The sequence below is a fragment of the Neofelis nebulosa genome, chromosome 13, assembly GCF_028018385.1.
Source record: "Neofelis nebulosa isolate mNeoNeb1 chromosome 13, mNeoNeb1.pri, whole genome shotgun sequence".
Lineage (NCBI taxonomy): Eukaryota > Metazoa > Chordata > Mammalia > Carnivora > Felidae > Neofelis > Neofelis nebulosa.
In genome coordinates, this window is record NC_080794.1 from 60246354 (window position 1) to 60261580 (window position 15227).

At 48.9% G+C, this 15227-nt stretch overlaps 1 protein-coding gene across 1 annotated transcript in view; it reads right to left on the reverse strand.

Moving 5' to 3' along the window:
• Positions 1-15227, reverse strand: part of TLL2 (tolloid like 2) — a 125038-nt gene that overhangs the window by 22065 nt on the left and 87746 nt on the right. Inside the window, exons 9-13 of the mRNA XM_058697317.1 lie at positions 15060-15175; positions 9622-9724; positions 2717-2833; positions 1557-1702; positions 941-1136 (exon numbers count right to left, since the gene is read on the reverse strand). Coding sequence (XP_058553300.1) covers positions 941-1136; positions 1557-1702; positions 2717-2833; positions 9622-9724; positions 15060-15175 — 678 coding nt within the window. The remainder of the gene's footprint in view (positions 1-940; positions 1137-1556; positions 1703-2716; positions 2834-9621; positions 9725-15059; positions 15176-15227) is intronic.

Sequence of the window (15227 nt, forward strand, 5' to 3'; positions counted from 1 at the left end):
TTGGAGAGGAGGGAAGGAGAGGAAAGCAGCTTCCTACTGGATGTGAATAGTGCCACGCATCAAGGGATCTCAGGTGTGGATTAGATAACACCATTCAGTGGCTGCTGGTGTGCTACCAGGTGCCCGATCACAATGTGCTGGGGAGTATCCACGCTTCCCTTTGAGAGTGTGGTCTGAGGGGCTTCCAGGAGGTCCCCGAGAGCAGAGAAGGAAGACCTGCCCACACGAAGGACTCCTGAGAAGCCCATTCTGCTGGGGCCAGGAATGCCAGTCTTCCCATGGCATTCTGGGTCTGCTTTCATGAAGACTGCAACGCAGCCATGGAGGTTTGTTCCCTGAGCACCACCCCCTCACTGTCCTCCCCACCCTGACCCACTTGAGGGTAGACTTGTAGGCTGGGGGTGGTGCCTCGGCTGCTGAAGACCGAGGCTGCCTCTCTGGCCCACACCGGGGAATGTAAAACAATGCTGCAGAAAGAGTTGGGGCTTAGGGGTCAGACTGCGCTTGGATTCTTGATCAACCACTTAACTGAGTGACCCAAGCAACCCTTCTCGACTCTAACCAAACGTGATCCAAACCCAACTCAAAGGGTTATTCAATGACATCCTGTAAACCAAGTACCTTGCACAGTTCCTGACACACAGTAGGTGCTCAATTAATGAGACTGACTGCACAAATATTTATTCTTATCAATGCTCATTCCCTAAGGTTCACTAAGTTGACCTTGTAAACTTACTAAATCTAATTTCGACGCCAAGGCTGCTCCTGCTCCTGAGTCCGTGGCGGACTTTGTTAGAGGCAGCTCCACTATGGGTCACTGCCTTCTCCCGGCAGGGAGCCTTGTTTGACGCTAAGGTTCCATATGGGTTTTATGATTCTTAGGCCAGGGGGCAATACCTCTTCCTGTGACTAAAAATGGAAACAAACTGCTAATTCATACCCTTGAAAAAATTGGCTGCAAAGCCCGCTTTATTGATAGAGCCATCGGACACAAACTTCATCCACATTCTGTTGGAGCTCGATTTCACATCTTCCGGCTTCTCGTAGCCACAGAAATGGCCAATCAGGGCACTCTCTTCCGTGGGGCCGTCGCGGATTTCCAGGTAGTCGTATGCACAGCTGTCATGCCTTTCAATCTAAACAGAGAAACAGAGGCAATGTGAAAGGTGACGGATGGTCTGGCTTTAAGGTTTTTTTATGTAAGAAGGGAACTGAAATAGCACTCTCAAAAATCTAGTCTAGGGTGGACCAAATTGTGCAGACTAAGAGATGATAAGTAGGGAAGAGCGATTCTACAAAACATCCTGGGATCCCCTCCTAGACTTTTACTTCCCCCCATCTACCCAGGCAGCCATCAGAAAGGCGGTGGAGACAATTTCAAAGCCTGCAAAGATTTTGATATCAAATGCCCAGGTACAATGCACCATGAGCTTGAAACGGACTTAGGTTCCTGTTTTCAACCAAAAAAATGGAAACCCATCTTTATAGAGCACAGAGTGTCTGGCAGAAGTTTATGTTTACTTCCTCCTGGGGAAGAAACCCTGAGCAGTACTCACCTCAAAAGCTTGGAAGGTAAGCCCCACGTGAAACCCTTCCGAAACCGTAATCCTCCAGACACATTCCTTGGAAGGTCTGTAGTCATCCGGGTAGTTGGGAGATTGAATCTGACCAGCGTCTTTGTTAATATCTCCCCCACACGTAGCTTTAGAAAGAGAATAGGGAAGAGAAGGAATGGGGTCCTTGGTCAGACCTTTAGGAAGGAAATTCATGGCCACTTATCACCACTAGGTGGCTCCACTTGGCAACATTTTCATTTCCAACCAACCAAGACTGTGCCTCCGGAAAGGCACGATTTCGTTCGTTTGCAACTCTGAATTTTTTTCATATGAAGAAAATAACCTTGCAGAGCAGAGGTTCTCCACCTTTTCTGTGCATCAAAATCACCCGGGACATTTTTTGAGCTGTGGAAGCAGGGGCCATGTCCCCAGAAATTCTGATGCAACGGCGGGGGGAGGTAGGTGCTCCAGGCAGCTGTGATGTTTGAACTCCGCAAGGGATTCTAATGTAGAGAGCAGAGGACTGCTGGTGCGGAGGGACCCGCACCTGCACGCGTGCGTGCACGCGCACGCGCACGCGCGCGCACACACACATACACATACACACACACACACACACACACACACATTTCTTTTATAAAAACAAAATTTTGGTGTCCGCAAAATTACAATTTACCCAGTAGGTGGGACAAACTGAAGCAGAAATGCCCTGGTGGCAGCCGCCTAGAGCCCAGACCTATGTGTTCCCTCAACTCGATCACCAGGGTGGCCTCAAAGGCCCTTTCAAAAAGTGTCCTTGTAAATACCCTGATATTGTCCAAAGTCTTCTTTTCATAAATGAAACAGAGGCCCAGAGAGGTCAGGTTCTTTTCTCGGGCTCACACAGCTATTCAGAGGCTGCTTTCATTTCCCCAGGGCTCTACACCAGGGACACGCTCCCCAGCCCCACTGGAGTGGAGTCCAGCGGGTGGTAACAGGTGGACGACACCTGTCGTGACGTGAGCATAGCTGCGGACCTGGGGATCCTCAGCCCGGCCCCTGCGGTGGTTGTCCCTACCCCCCACGGCTCTGGCGGCTGCCACGCGTGCGTGGGTGCAAGAGGGACCGCGGGCCGCGTGGGAAGGTCAGAGGTGGAACAGAGCCCCCTGCCGTGAACAAACCTTCGTACACCGCGAAGAAACCCTTGCCCAAGGTGCTGCTGCTGCTCCGGAACTCCACCCAGAGCCGGCTGTCCGTGGAGGTGAGGGGCTCCGGGGCCCTGTCACCACAAAACCTGCCTGGGAAGTGGAGAAGACCGGTCAGGCCGCCGGCAGGGCGGGAAGCAGCTCCTTACAGACACGTTTCTCCAAACGTCCTCAAGGTGAGCGGTAACCCTAGCTGTGGCGATTCTCCTGCAGCACATGCACGAGTCACAGATGGAAGGAAGCAGTCGCCCGGCCTGTGCGTCCCCCTTCAGGCTGACTTCAAGAGAATGCCAGACTCCAATCAATCCAAGTCCCCGGAGTGTAGCTCAGGCACCCCTCCTCTGCCAGGTGGGTCCCGCCCAGGTGCTGAAGGTGTGGCGGATAATGGTCCGAGACAGTGATGAGCCTTTCCTCCCCTGGTGTCTCCCACTGCATATATGGCCCTTCTTTGGGGGCAGAGCATGCCTTTAGGAAGACATTCTGCTTTCCTCGCCCCAGAGAAGAGATGCCAGAGAACACATGACACACACAAAAAAAATCAAATAAAAAAAAAATCAAACCTTCTTGGCTTTTGAACTTCCCAAGCCCAGTCACAATTACTAAGACTTGGGAGAACACACGATGTGCAAGAGCACACGTTTCCATCCTGGTAGTCTTAGAAAGATTCCTAAAATAGATGAGTGAGGGAACTAGGGAGGAGAGGGTTAGAGAGGGCACAAGGGATGCTTTGGAAGGACCCTGTGCCCTGTCCCACCTTGAGCTAAGATCCTTGATGGAAAAGGATGATAGAGACCTCAAGTGGGTTTGAGGGTCTGGGAGAAGGACAGGACTGCGCCCCCAGTCCCTGGGCAGAACCTGGAAGGGCGACAAGATCTTCGATCCCCTTGCCCCACCGGGGGTCAGAACGGGAGTGTGTACATGGCTCATCCAGACATTAGGCCAGGAGACAGGCATGCAGAGTTCTTCAGGCAAAGGGATATGGAAGTGAACTTCCCATAGTCCAGAGGATGGGGGGAGCCATAGGACATCACCCACTGAATGTCTTCTAGGGAGACACCAATCTGAACTGGCCTAGAATTGAGACAAGAAGGAGGCACAGCAGCCACTGAGGATTCTTTGCTCAGATAGAGGACCGGAGACCAGACAGGCATGAGGACGCTCAGCGATGCCAACTGAGATGGCAATACGCATGCCCCCCCCCGCCACCGTGCCGTGGCACATGTATACCCCCCTTACTGGCACCCCCACCTCAGGGGAAGAGAACACAAACTGACCAAAATTAATTTCCCCTACCTGATAGAGAGGGGCTCATAATTGCTGTTGAAATTCTGCTATTGAAAAATACAAATACATGTGTATTTCTCTGACACTTGGGTATGAGTCTGATACTTGGATCGAAGAGGCGGAAGGCCATGACTTCCCAATGTACGGTAATCTTTGGCCCTATAATTCCCAATGTCGTGTAAAGATGGCAGCCATGGCAAGGGTGGGGATGGGAACAGGGTGCGACATGGGCTGGGTTGTACTGATCAGTTCACAACACAGACCAGTCAAGGTCTATTTGGACTGGAAGCCACGGTTCTCTCAAGCACCGACTGCGTAGGTCGCTCAAAAATCCATCTGATATGGGGGAAATGGGAGGCCGTGCCTGTTAACGAGTATGGGTTTTCTTTTGGGTGATAAAAATGTTCTACACTTGATTATGGTGATGGTTGGTTGCACAACTCTGTGAGCATACTAAAACTCATTGACCTGTACACTTTAAATGGTGAATCATATAGTATGCGATTGATATCTTGATATTTTTTATGTCTATTCAACAGATATTTAGCGGGCGCTCCCTTACTGCCAGCACCATATGAAGCACTGCATCAACCACTTGAAGTTATAATTCTGCTTTGCCCTTCTGAGAAATGGGGGAGTGAGGTTGAGGGAGGAATAAAGGCTACGATGGACGTTTCCTGATGGCCAACTGTGGACACGTTCTTTGGGGAGACATGGGGTAGAAGTTGCTAATCTCCTTCTGCTTCCTTCCGATTCTGGCCACCTGCAGCTTTTTGGATTTGACGAGCTTAATATCAAGTGAGATGAGCTGAGACTTCTGCCAAGAATTTAGCAAGGAAAACTCCATCAGAAGCCTATAAATTTTCAGTAATGGTTACTCTGGCATGGCCAATTAGTGTCAATTAATTCTTGGAAAACAACACATAAGCATGGGCAAGTAAGTACTGCTTACCAGTGAGGAGACAGAGCTGCTGAACAGCAGTTAAACAATATGGGATCACAAAAGGAATTCCTTCTTGACCAAACTGACTTTCAAGTCCAAATTTCTCCTTTTAAAACCCCAGCTGTCACAGCCACTGGGGACTGTTTCCAAAAAAGAGAAGAACTTCCCATGTCTGCCTTGCTGCCTAAGAACGTAACTGGATGAGATGAACCACCCACGGCTGGGCCACAGGACAATCTGGGTCTACTCACTCACTACTCTGGAGGGGGTTGGAATCACTGCTTTGGCAAAGCCAGGCTTGGTGGGGTAAGTTACAAATATTCCTAAGTAACTTCTCTCCCCAAATCACCTTGTAATTCTCACCTAGAACCCTTTACTTTGTCCCCTGCCCATTTCCTTAATATTCTTATCTTCGCCATAACGGTCCCGATGAAAGCCCCTTTTTACTGAGCATGACCCTCTCCCCAGCGCTTTGCGTGGATGATCTAACTGCTTCCCCCTACCCTCTGAATTAGGGACTGTTTATTATTCATCTCATATATGGGCAAACTGAGGGCTGAAGAATTTGAGTCAAGTTACATTCAATTTGAGTGATACTCAAAGTTGCAAGTGAAGCAGGATTTGAACCTTGGCAGTCTGAGCCCTTGACCTTCATCATCAATTTCATCTTCTTCATCACCACTGCCACCATCATCAAGAGGAACTTACCGGTTAAGGTGTGATTCTGAACACTGTACACTTTTGGGTAAAAGGACATGAAATCTGCTCTCTGGGAATGTAAACATCATTCCCAGTTTAGACACGGACACTTAGAAATGATAGATCAAAGCCTCCAACCATAAAGCAAGTCTGTGGTGACGCCGGGCTTGGCTGTTTGACTCACGCTGTCATTTCTGCTCACTTGAGAGGCTGCCCCTGCCCAGGGAGCCCCGGTGGTAGGGCCACGCGACACTGATTGGCCAGCCTGGCCTTTCTGAACCTCCCTCCCCACTTCAGGGAAAGGGGGAAAAAGGGCTTTTGTGTGCAGTGAGGTGGTACAGAATACTCAAAGACAGTTCTGCATACAAAAGTGCATTGTCAGAGTAATTCCTCCTGCAGAAATAAGGCAGGGGAATCCAATTAGCAGGACAGTATTTAAAATCACTGGGTAAATTCTCTCTGCGGCCACGTTCCTCCCCACTTCAGGTGCAATCTCATAAGTAACCCCTGAAACTGAAAACTCAATTTGATAGCTCTAACTGGCCATGACATGCCCTCATTCTACTTACATTTCTCTTTAATCACTTTGTGAAAAAGTGGGACCCAAACAGCCCCTTTCCAAGAAAACTAACAGGCTGGGGAGAAACTGGACTCAGAAAAGGTGTCAAATTCCTCAACGGAATCTGGTTCCCGGCTTTGGAGGAGGAGTTTAATAAGGATATCAAGAAGAGGAAATGCAGATGAGGACACTACAAGTGGGCTCCACGGGGAGTCATAAAGGGTTCATTCATAAAAAGTTATGCATCCATTATGCCTGGGTTTTCACACACTGCCCTGGGAAAATATGCAACGCACAGTTTTTCAGAGCAAGATGCATACTTTCACAATCCGCCCTAATCCGCTCTCCCTCCTGCCAAAGGGGCATTGACCTGCCTCCTCCCAGCAGATTTCATGGCACTGACCCCTCCCAGGGACCAGTTCGGCCCACACAATGCACTTGTTCCAAACACAGAAGTGCACTAACGGCTGCATTCGGAAACATCAGAGCAGGCCAAATAGTTGGCAGAGGAGAATTCCCGCAAACGAAGAATGACGGTTACAGGCACCGGGCCATGCCTTGGCTGTGGCACTCACACACACACACACACACACACTGCGAAAGTGTGTAAAATACGAGCCCCCAAAATAACCCAAACCAAACAAACCATCACCAACAACAAAGAGTGGCAAAAAGCCCATCTAATCAATGAAAGTGTAGCCAGGATCTGTAGTGAGAAAATTCTTGTTTCAAGTTCAAGAAAAGGAAATCACTGGAAATTCGTCTGCGAGTGCCCAGTCTCAGGAGCGTGTCTCAGCCCTCTCTAGGGAACTTCAGTAACTGAGAGCTTCCTTCTCCTGAGCCCTCCGAGTCTACTGCGTTCCTGGCTGGGTTTAGGGTTGCCAGATTTCGCAAACAAAAGTAGAGGTAAGCCAGTTAAATTTGAATTTCATATAAACAATGAATAATGCATTTTATCTGACGGTCCTACGGGGATACCCTTCTCAGATTCGGCAGTCCCCAGTCCCCACTCCCCAGGACCAAGGCATCTGAGTTCTGGTCTGATCTCATCTGCTAGCCGGCTGTGTGGACTTAGCAAGTTGGTCCACACTCGTGGAGCGTGTGCTCTCCTGGTGAAGGTGTGGGATAAGGGACTCTAAGATCCCTGCCAGGTTAAGGGGTCTGTGATTCCATGTTGTCATCCCAAATCCTCCCACACAGCCCCTTGAATTATCTTAATTATAAAATTCTACCTGAGTGCATTCTTGTAAAAGATGTAGAACAATCCAGAAGTATACAAACCAAACCATTTCCGGGCTTCCTTTCTCAGAGGTAAACACCTTCCCCCTTGCACAAACCCTTCTCTATGTGTGCGGTATTAAACAAGTGCACACGCACATACACACGCACATACACTTACAGGGAAGCAGGAGCATTTCCTGACCCAACACATGGGGATTCTGACTCGGTAGTTTCCCAGGGATCTGTATTCACAGAAATCTGCCCAGCAGATGCTGATGTTCAGCCAGGTTCGGGAACCTCTGCTACCCAGAATGCCCTGCTCTCTCTCTATCTCTCTCTCTCCCCCCCTCTCCCCCCACCCCACCCCCCGCCACACCTGTAAAGCCACGCCTCCTTCTGGCTGATGGCATACCCGGCATCTGCTCACAATAGAGAGGAAGCAGGAGTGCAGGACAGGCAGCCTCCACCCTGCCATCGGGTGACAAAACCCATGTGTCCTACAATATACACGCTCGTGTCCATGGTTGGCTTGCCTACCTAGACTGTACGCTCCCCGACTGATTCCTCCTAATGGGGGTAACCTGGTACCCCTACTCAGAGCCTGCTTTCTTCAGCACGAGTAGACACAACTTCCTATCCATCTGTAGCTCTGGAAATTTCAACTCGTGGTCCTCTGGATAGAAGGGGCGTGTGTGCTATTCTCAGTGAAAGCTGGCCTGGCTGAGACCTTGTGGCCATACAGAGCCTGGTGTCTGCCAGGCCCCTCAGACCTTCTGCTCCCATCTCTTCCGACCTACCCGGAATCTGATGTGAAGTCAGACTCGGTCTGGCCGTTTAACTCCCCAACTTAGCTTTCCCCCTTCCCTCCTGTTTCCATCTCTGGTCTGGTGTACCAACAGCAGCTCACGCCCAGGCCAGCCATTCACAGCATAACCAGTGTGGCTGTTCTGCCCACATGAGGATATGCCAGGGACAAAGATCTCACTGAGGGCTTAGCCTTGGCAACCCAGAAGCTCACCTGGGACTGCTCTAAAAATGAGAACAGCCCCACTATCAGCCAAAACCCTTCCATCCGGCTCCTTGCAAATCTGCTTCTCTCTCTGGCTCCACCATGGCTGTCATTTCTGAGTGAGATGAGTCCCTCTGTCCATTCCCAGGACACCGATGCCATAGGCTCTCTATACACTGGTCTTTCTGGGTCACCCACGGGACATTGCTCTTCTGTAACCAGTCCTCAATGACCTGACCTTTCATCTTATGCCACCTGCCCACAGCCTCCCACTGAAAGGTCTAAGCTGCCTTTTCACGTATGAGTTCATGCACCGTGCATCTCCCAGAAAGGATACATGCTTACTGTAGAAAAATTAGAAAATATAGCTAAACCAGGAACACAGAATAAATTTTTAAAAATATACTCCATCATCCTGAAATAACCACTGTTATTTATTTACGCCTATAATTCCACTTGATATTTATACTGTAGATCACAAAATGGCTTCCTCCAGTTGAATCCAACCTACACATGTTTTAAATAATTCTGTTTTGAATAATCTGGGTCAAGATATTCACTGTCCACTCCGCCGCACTCCCCACCACTCCTTATTTTAGTATACCAACCCCATCTTACTCAGGTGTGCCTTATTTCCAAGGGCATCTGAGTTTGCAAAGCCTGCAAAATATACATATGAAGGTATTTTTATGAAAGTGGAATCCAATGGCATTTTCCAGTTGGGAACACCTTTTTGTGAAACAATGCACAGTGAACAGCTTTCTGTATCAATAAGTAGTCACCTCCAACTTTATTTTTAGTGGCTGGATAGTTTTCCACTGGAAAGATGTGTCACCAGTGCCTCAGCTAACCCCTACTGGTGAACATTTAAATTGTTTTCCATTTTTCCCGCTCCAGTGAACATCCCCATCGCTAGAACTTTGCACACTTCCTTCATTGGTTCTTTAGGATAAATTCCAAGAAGTAGAACTGCCGGGTTGAAGGGCGGTCTCAGTCCTAGAAGCTTTTAACACGTGCTGCCAGGTGGAGTGTTCAGAGTTTTACAACGACACGGGCTCTTGAGAGCTTCCTGTGACTGCTGTCAGGATGGGCCCCTCCACACATTAACAGCGTCCCACAGAACAAGCCGATCACCCCTCTCCCAGGGCTTTCTAAAGTCAACTCACCCAACAGGGGGGCTTTTCTCCAGTAACCATCCCGGACCTCCACATAGTCATACCAGCACAGGCGGCTTTTAAACAAATCCATGGAGGTGAAGGTTAGGACGATCTGTAAAGAGTTACCGGAAAAGTGAGTTGTGGCCATGGAGCCCAAGGAGTTTTGAAGATACATCTTGCATGCCAGTGTTCTCACATTACCCGTTAGCATACAGCGCTCTGAGACCACAGAAGGAATGTCCTCACAAGGACACACTCACAGGAAACCTTGTGACATTAAATAATAAACCGTAAGCAGGATGGGGAGTAAACAGAGGAGATGGGTCCTCTGGTTCTGTCTGGGGAATAGCTTGAGCTTTTGAAGTCACTAGGTGGTTTATAGAAAACAGGATGCATTAAAAAGATGGGCCAGGATGCCTTGAGACTAGGGATTTAGAAGGAGGTAAGGGGTCAGTGAAGTTCAGAGATACGGAAAGATCTTATAACATCATCAATCATTCCAAAGGGCCTGGGGTTAGCCTGAGTATATCTGAGCACCACTGTGAGCAGTGTCCCCTCGGCCATGACCTCACTCTCAAATAGCCTTCTTATGGTTAGTCCGTTCGTTCGTTCATTCATTCATTCATCTCACCGTTGTTAGCTGAACACCTACTATGTGCCTGTCTGTGTTGGCTGATTGAGATAGAAAGATCAGCAAGACAGGGTTCTTGCCTTTAGGGAGCTCAGAGAGCACAGATGCGTCAGGCCAATTAGAGCACTCTTGAAAAAAATGTTGAAAAGAGACGGATGGACAGAAAAGGGAATTCTGTAGCCCCAAGGAGGGAGACATAAATGCTGCTGGTGATACTGGAAAAGGCGTCTCAGAAGAGGTGGCATTTAACCTAAGGGGAATAGGGGCCCAGTGGACAGAGACAGGACAAGAGGGCGTTTTGGTGAGAGGGACTGACATGAATAAAGGCAAGGAGACGTCTGGGGAACGGTACTGTACATCAGAGCAGGTTGTGGTTTGTGTGTCTGGAATGAAGAGGGAGGGGGGTGAGGAGGAGTGAAGGCCAGGGAGCTGGGGCTTCAGATGGACTAGGAAAGAGGTTTCAGCTCTTCATGGACATGGTGAGCCCATTCAGTGGATGCCCCCGTCCACAAAGAGTGGAGGGAGTTGAGTGGCCCTGTGGACTCAGCACACAGGTGCTGTTCTCACACACCTGCCACCCTTCCAGCTTGGGGCGTCCCTGACAGATGGCCCAGAGCAGAGCTCAGGCGTGCCCCCCCTTCACCCCCATCAAGCCCCGCCATGTAGGGTGTCCGCACCATGTCTGCTGTGCTCAGAGTGTCCCTGCTCCATCATTTCTCAGCTCTTTTCGCTCACTGGGGCCCCACCCTGGCTGCTGCAGCACTGACCCTGTGCCTTAGCCCATTTGGGGCCCTCATCCTTAGCCAGTTCATCTTTCTCCCCCATCCACCGGCCACTTTCTTTCACATTTAGACAGCCCCAGGTCCCTCTGTCTCTAAGCAAACCCCCTAGGCTGGAGGGCTGCAGGTCAAAGGTTCCGGTGCCCTCCCAGCCAAATTGAAAGGACTGTTATTTATGGGCTCTGTTCTCCGTGGCCCCTCTGCTTTGAACCTCCTCTCTCTGGGTTTCACCACACCTGCCCTCTACCCGCTCTTTGGCCTCAGCTGGCTCCTGTCCTCCCTGCTCCCCAGGGACTGTGAGAGCACCTCAAAATGGCATTTCCCTTCCAGCTTCCCTGTCCCTAAGTGGCACCGGTCAGCCAGGTGCAACCCTTTGCGCTTATCTCCACTTTGCCCTATTGTTTACCCCCTATGCCCACAGATGTTCTTCCCTTAACTTGTCTGTGTCCCCTGCTGCAAGCCAGTCTCACTGCCCCTTCAACACCGCTGCCTGTGTTGTACCTGCGGAGAGGATTCCTGAACTCCTCCCTGCCGTGCCCTGAGCCATTCTTCACAGTAGGGCTTCTAGATCCATCCTGCACTAGCATCTCATATTTATTAAACCTCTCCTACTCTCAGAAAACTTCAGTAGCTCCCCATGCCCTCATCTCATAAATTAACCTCTCTGCTTACCTTCCAGAGACCCCAGAGTCCATCCTATGGGACCTCATTTCCCAATGTGCGTTGGCATATCCATGCTAATGGAACCTTCCCCAGGCCCAGCTCAGGGCTTTCTGCCTCCTCCCGGAGTCCCTCTCTGACTGCCAAAATGGACATGGCCTTTCCCTCCTTGGGACTCCCCCCTCTCCCTTTCATAGTGACTGCAGGGCAGGTGTTTTTAGAATCAGGAAGATCTGGATACCTCAGCTCTATCACTCACTAGCTCTGGGATCTTGGGAAAATACTTGCCCATTTAGATCTTTAGTTTCCTTATCTGCGAAACAACATGCACACCATTGGTTACCGAGGGGGCTGCATGAGAAACTGTATACTGAGTGTATAATGAGGTCTGACACATAATAGGCACTCAATAAAGGCACTTTTAAAGAATCAGGCCTTACTGAGTGTATACTTAGTGCACCACAAACCAGACACACTAAGTGCTCTTCACAGGCTTCCTGTCTTAATTAGCCTTGCGAGTTTCTCCCCGAGCTTCCTTTGGGCCAATCTCTCTCAATGTTCGGGTCTCAGGACAAGTAGCACTTTCTTCCACAAAACCCTCTGATCTCCTATGAAATGAAGAGGCAGTACCAGAAAATAACAGGCCAGCCCACCTCCTGTATTGTACAGTGTGTGTGTGTGTGTGTGTGTGTGTGTGTGTGTGTGTGAGATGTCACTCTTCTTTCAAACTAGACCAGTGGTTCTTAACCCTGCTCATGAATTAGCACCACCTCAGAAGTTTAAAAAATACTGCCCCTTCTTCAATTAAATCAGACTCCCTAGAGGTAAGGAGGGACCTTAACTAAACTCTAAGTCTCTTGAAGACAGGGACTGTAAATTAGATTTCTTTTGTATGTCTCACAGAGTTCACGTTCAGGCAGAGGACTCAGTAATATTTACTAGCTGGTTGTAATATAATTACTTAGCTTTTTAAATTCTTCAGGAAGAAAATGTTATTACAACTTCCTTGGTAACACATTCAGGATCAAAATGAATGGGGTAATTATTCAGGTTAATTACTTCAAATATGTTAGGGAACCATAAAGACCATAGGGGAAGAGGTGATAAACAAGAGGTGATACTTGAACCAATCAAGTTTGCTAATTACTAGCAGCTCTGGGGAAGGCTGGAAGAAGCAGAAATGGAAATAATTGGTACAGGAATTTCAATGAGGTATATTCTCTCTGCCCCCCAGTTAGCAGTAATAATTAAGACTTGATGAGTCTTATATAGTTCAAACATATCACATAGCCTCTGCTATTTAGGGAAATTCAACCATTTGGGGCTTTCTGGATCACTTCCTCCTCCTCCTCCTCCTCCTCCTCCTCCTCCTCCTTCCTTCCTTCCTTCCTTCCCCTCCTTCTCATTAATGCCTCCATCAGGCACAGGAACAGAACATGCACCTGAGGAAGACAAATCTGCAGTCTCTCAGGCTCAAGATGACAACCACACTGTCCTAAATTCTTAGAGCCCAGAGGAAGAGTTGTACATGTGGGTATTGTACGTGAAAATATACACACGTGAGCATGTGTGTGTGAATGCATGTTCAAATGCCTATTAGCCTGACCCCTTCGTGGAATAGTATAGGATGATGGCTAAGCATCCAGCTTCTCACCTGGATTCAAATCCCAACTTTGCCACAAACTGAGTAGCCTTAGGCAAGTCCCTTTCCTTACCTGAAAAATTAATGTGGGAATAGCACCTATCACACGAAGTTGTGAGGATTAAAAGATAATCCACATAATATGCTGAGAATAGAACGCAGCCCATAGAAAACATTTAAAGGGATGCTTTTTAAAGTTATGAATTAGGCATACCTGAGGATTGGCTACAAGCACCTAACAATCCATCACCCCACAACACAGTTGCAGATTTCTCACTTGGCCACCCACCCACTCACATGCCCATTCAACAAATACTTTTTGTGTGTCTATGTGCCAGGGGCTCTGTTGGGTGGCTGGAGACCTAGGGGTGAACAGTCTCTGTCCTCAATGAGTTTAGGGTCTTAGAAGGCAGACAGCCCAATAAACCAGCAGTCACGATATTGTGGAATAAGTTATGGCAGGTATGACTAGAGGGAGTTAGGAACACGGGATAGAGGGGGCATCTCAAAGACAGCTGCACTTAGTCTGAGACAATCTGAAAAACCCTTAGATTTGTAGGGAGGCGTAGTAAACACACACACACACACACACACACACACACACACACACACACGTTTCAGGAATGCAGAAGCCCCAGTTCCCAGTTCTATATTTTACTGTGAATTTGGTCAATTTTTAAAAATGTCTGAGCCTTGGTCAGCTGAGTGGCTCAGCCAGTTGAATGTCCGACCCTTGATTTTGGTTCAGGTCATGATCTCATGGTCATGAGATCAAGCTCCGTGCTGAGCATGGAGCTTTCTTAAGATTCTCTCTCTCCCTTTCTTTCTCCCTCTGTGCCTCCCCCACTCATGCTCTCTCTCTCTAAACAAGAAAAATGTCTGAGCCTCAAATTCCCTATCCATGTAATGGATATCAGGAGATGCATGTGTGGTAGGGTTGAGAACATACCACCCTTGGACCAGGACGAAAGAGGCCTCTGTCCTGACCCAGCTCTAGGGGGAATATAGAGGGTATCATGGAATCTTCCGACCCAAATGCTTGTGCTCACTCAGAGCTTGCATAGCTCCTAGACCTAATTCCAGGTGCCCTGGATCCTGGAGTCCCTCGTCCAAATAGCCCCTAGCCCCCTTCCAGAACATGCAGAGATCTCTGCCCTGAATCCACCCTCCCGAGGGCAGACAGCACACCTAACCAGTCCACTTCTGCAGGAGGGGCAGCCAAAGAATAGCTGTTTGCAAGGTAGGAGTGCAGAATGTTCAGGAGCGTGGGCTGGAGTTTCGCCACGGCTGCTCCTAAGATGAAACCGGGGGCTGAAAAGAGAAGGAGGGGCCAGCTGTGGGTTGAGGGCTAGCTTGCCCCATATTGCTACCTTCCAGAGCAGCATTCTGAGGTGTCGAGGAACCCTACACTGGACCCTCGCTTTCCGAGGCATTCTGATGGTGTATTTACCAGGGGAGAAGGACACAGTCTACTTTGATTTACAGACTGTGAGCTTGATTTACAACTCATGTGGACATTTAGCTTAGAGGCCTCCATTTGTATGGGTGATCCTGGTTGAAAGAAAAAAATAATAAAGAATTAAGAAATAAAGAACTAAAGAATGTTAAGCAAGCTAGCACAGCACCTGGGTGCTCACAGCAGCTGCTATTACTACGGTTAATAATAGTACAATCCCCCACACCTCACACAACCCAAAGAAAGCTACGTCATTTCCTGAGGTGGTTTCACACCTACCTTTTCCCCTGGAGTGACCGATATCCTCCAGACACAGTGGGAATAAGAAGGATAGCCATTTGGGAAACCAGGTGCGGAAAAGTTTCCTGTTGTGTCCTGCAGGGTCTCCCCACACGCTGTGCAAGCAAAACAACAACTGTGATTCTGGCACACACACTCCCCACCTAA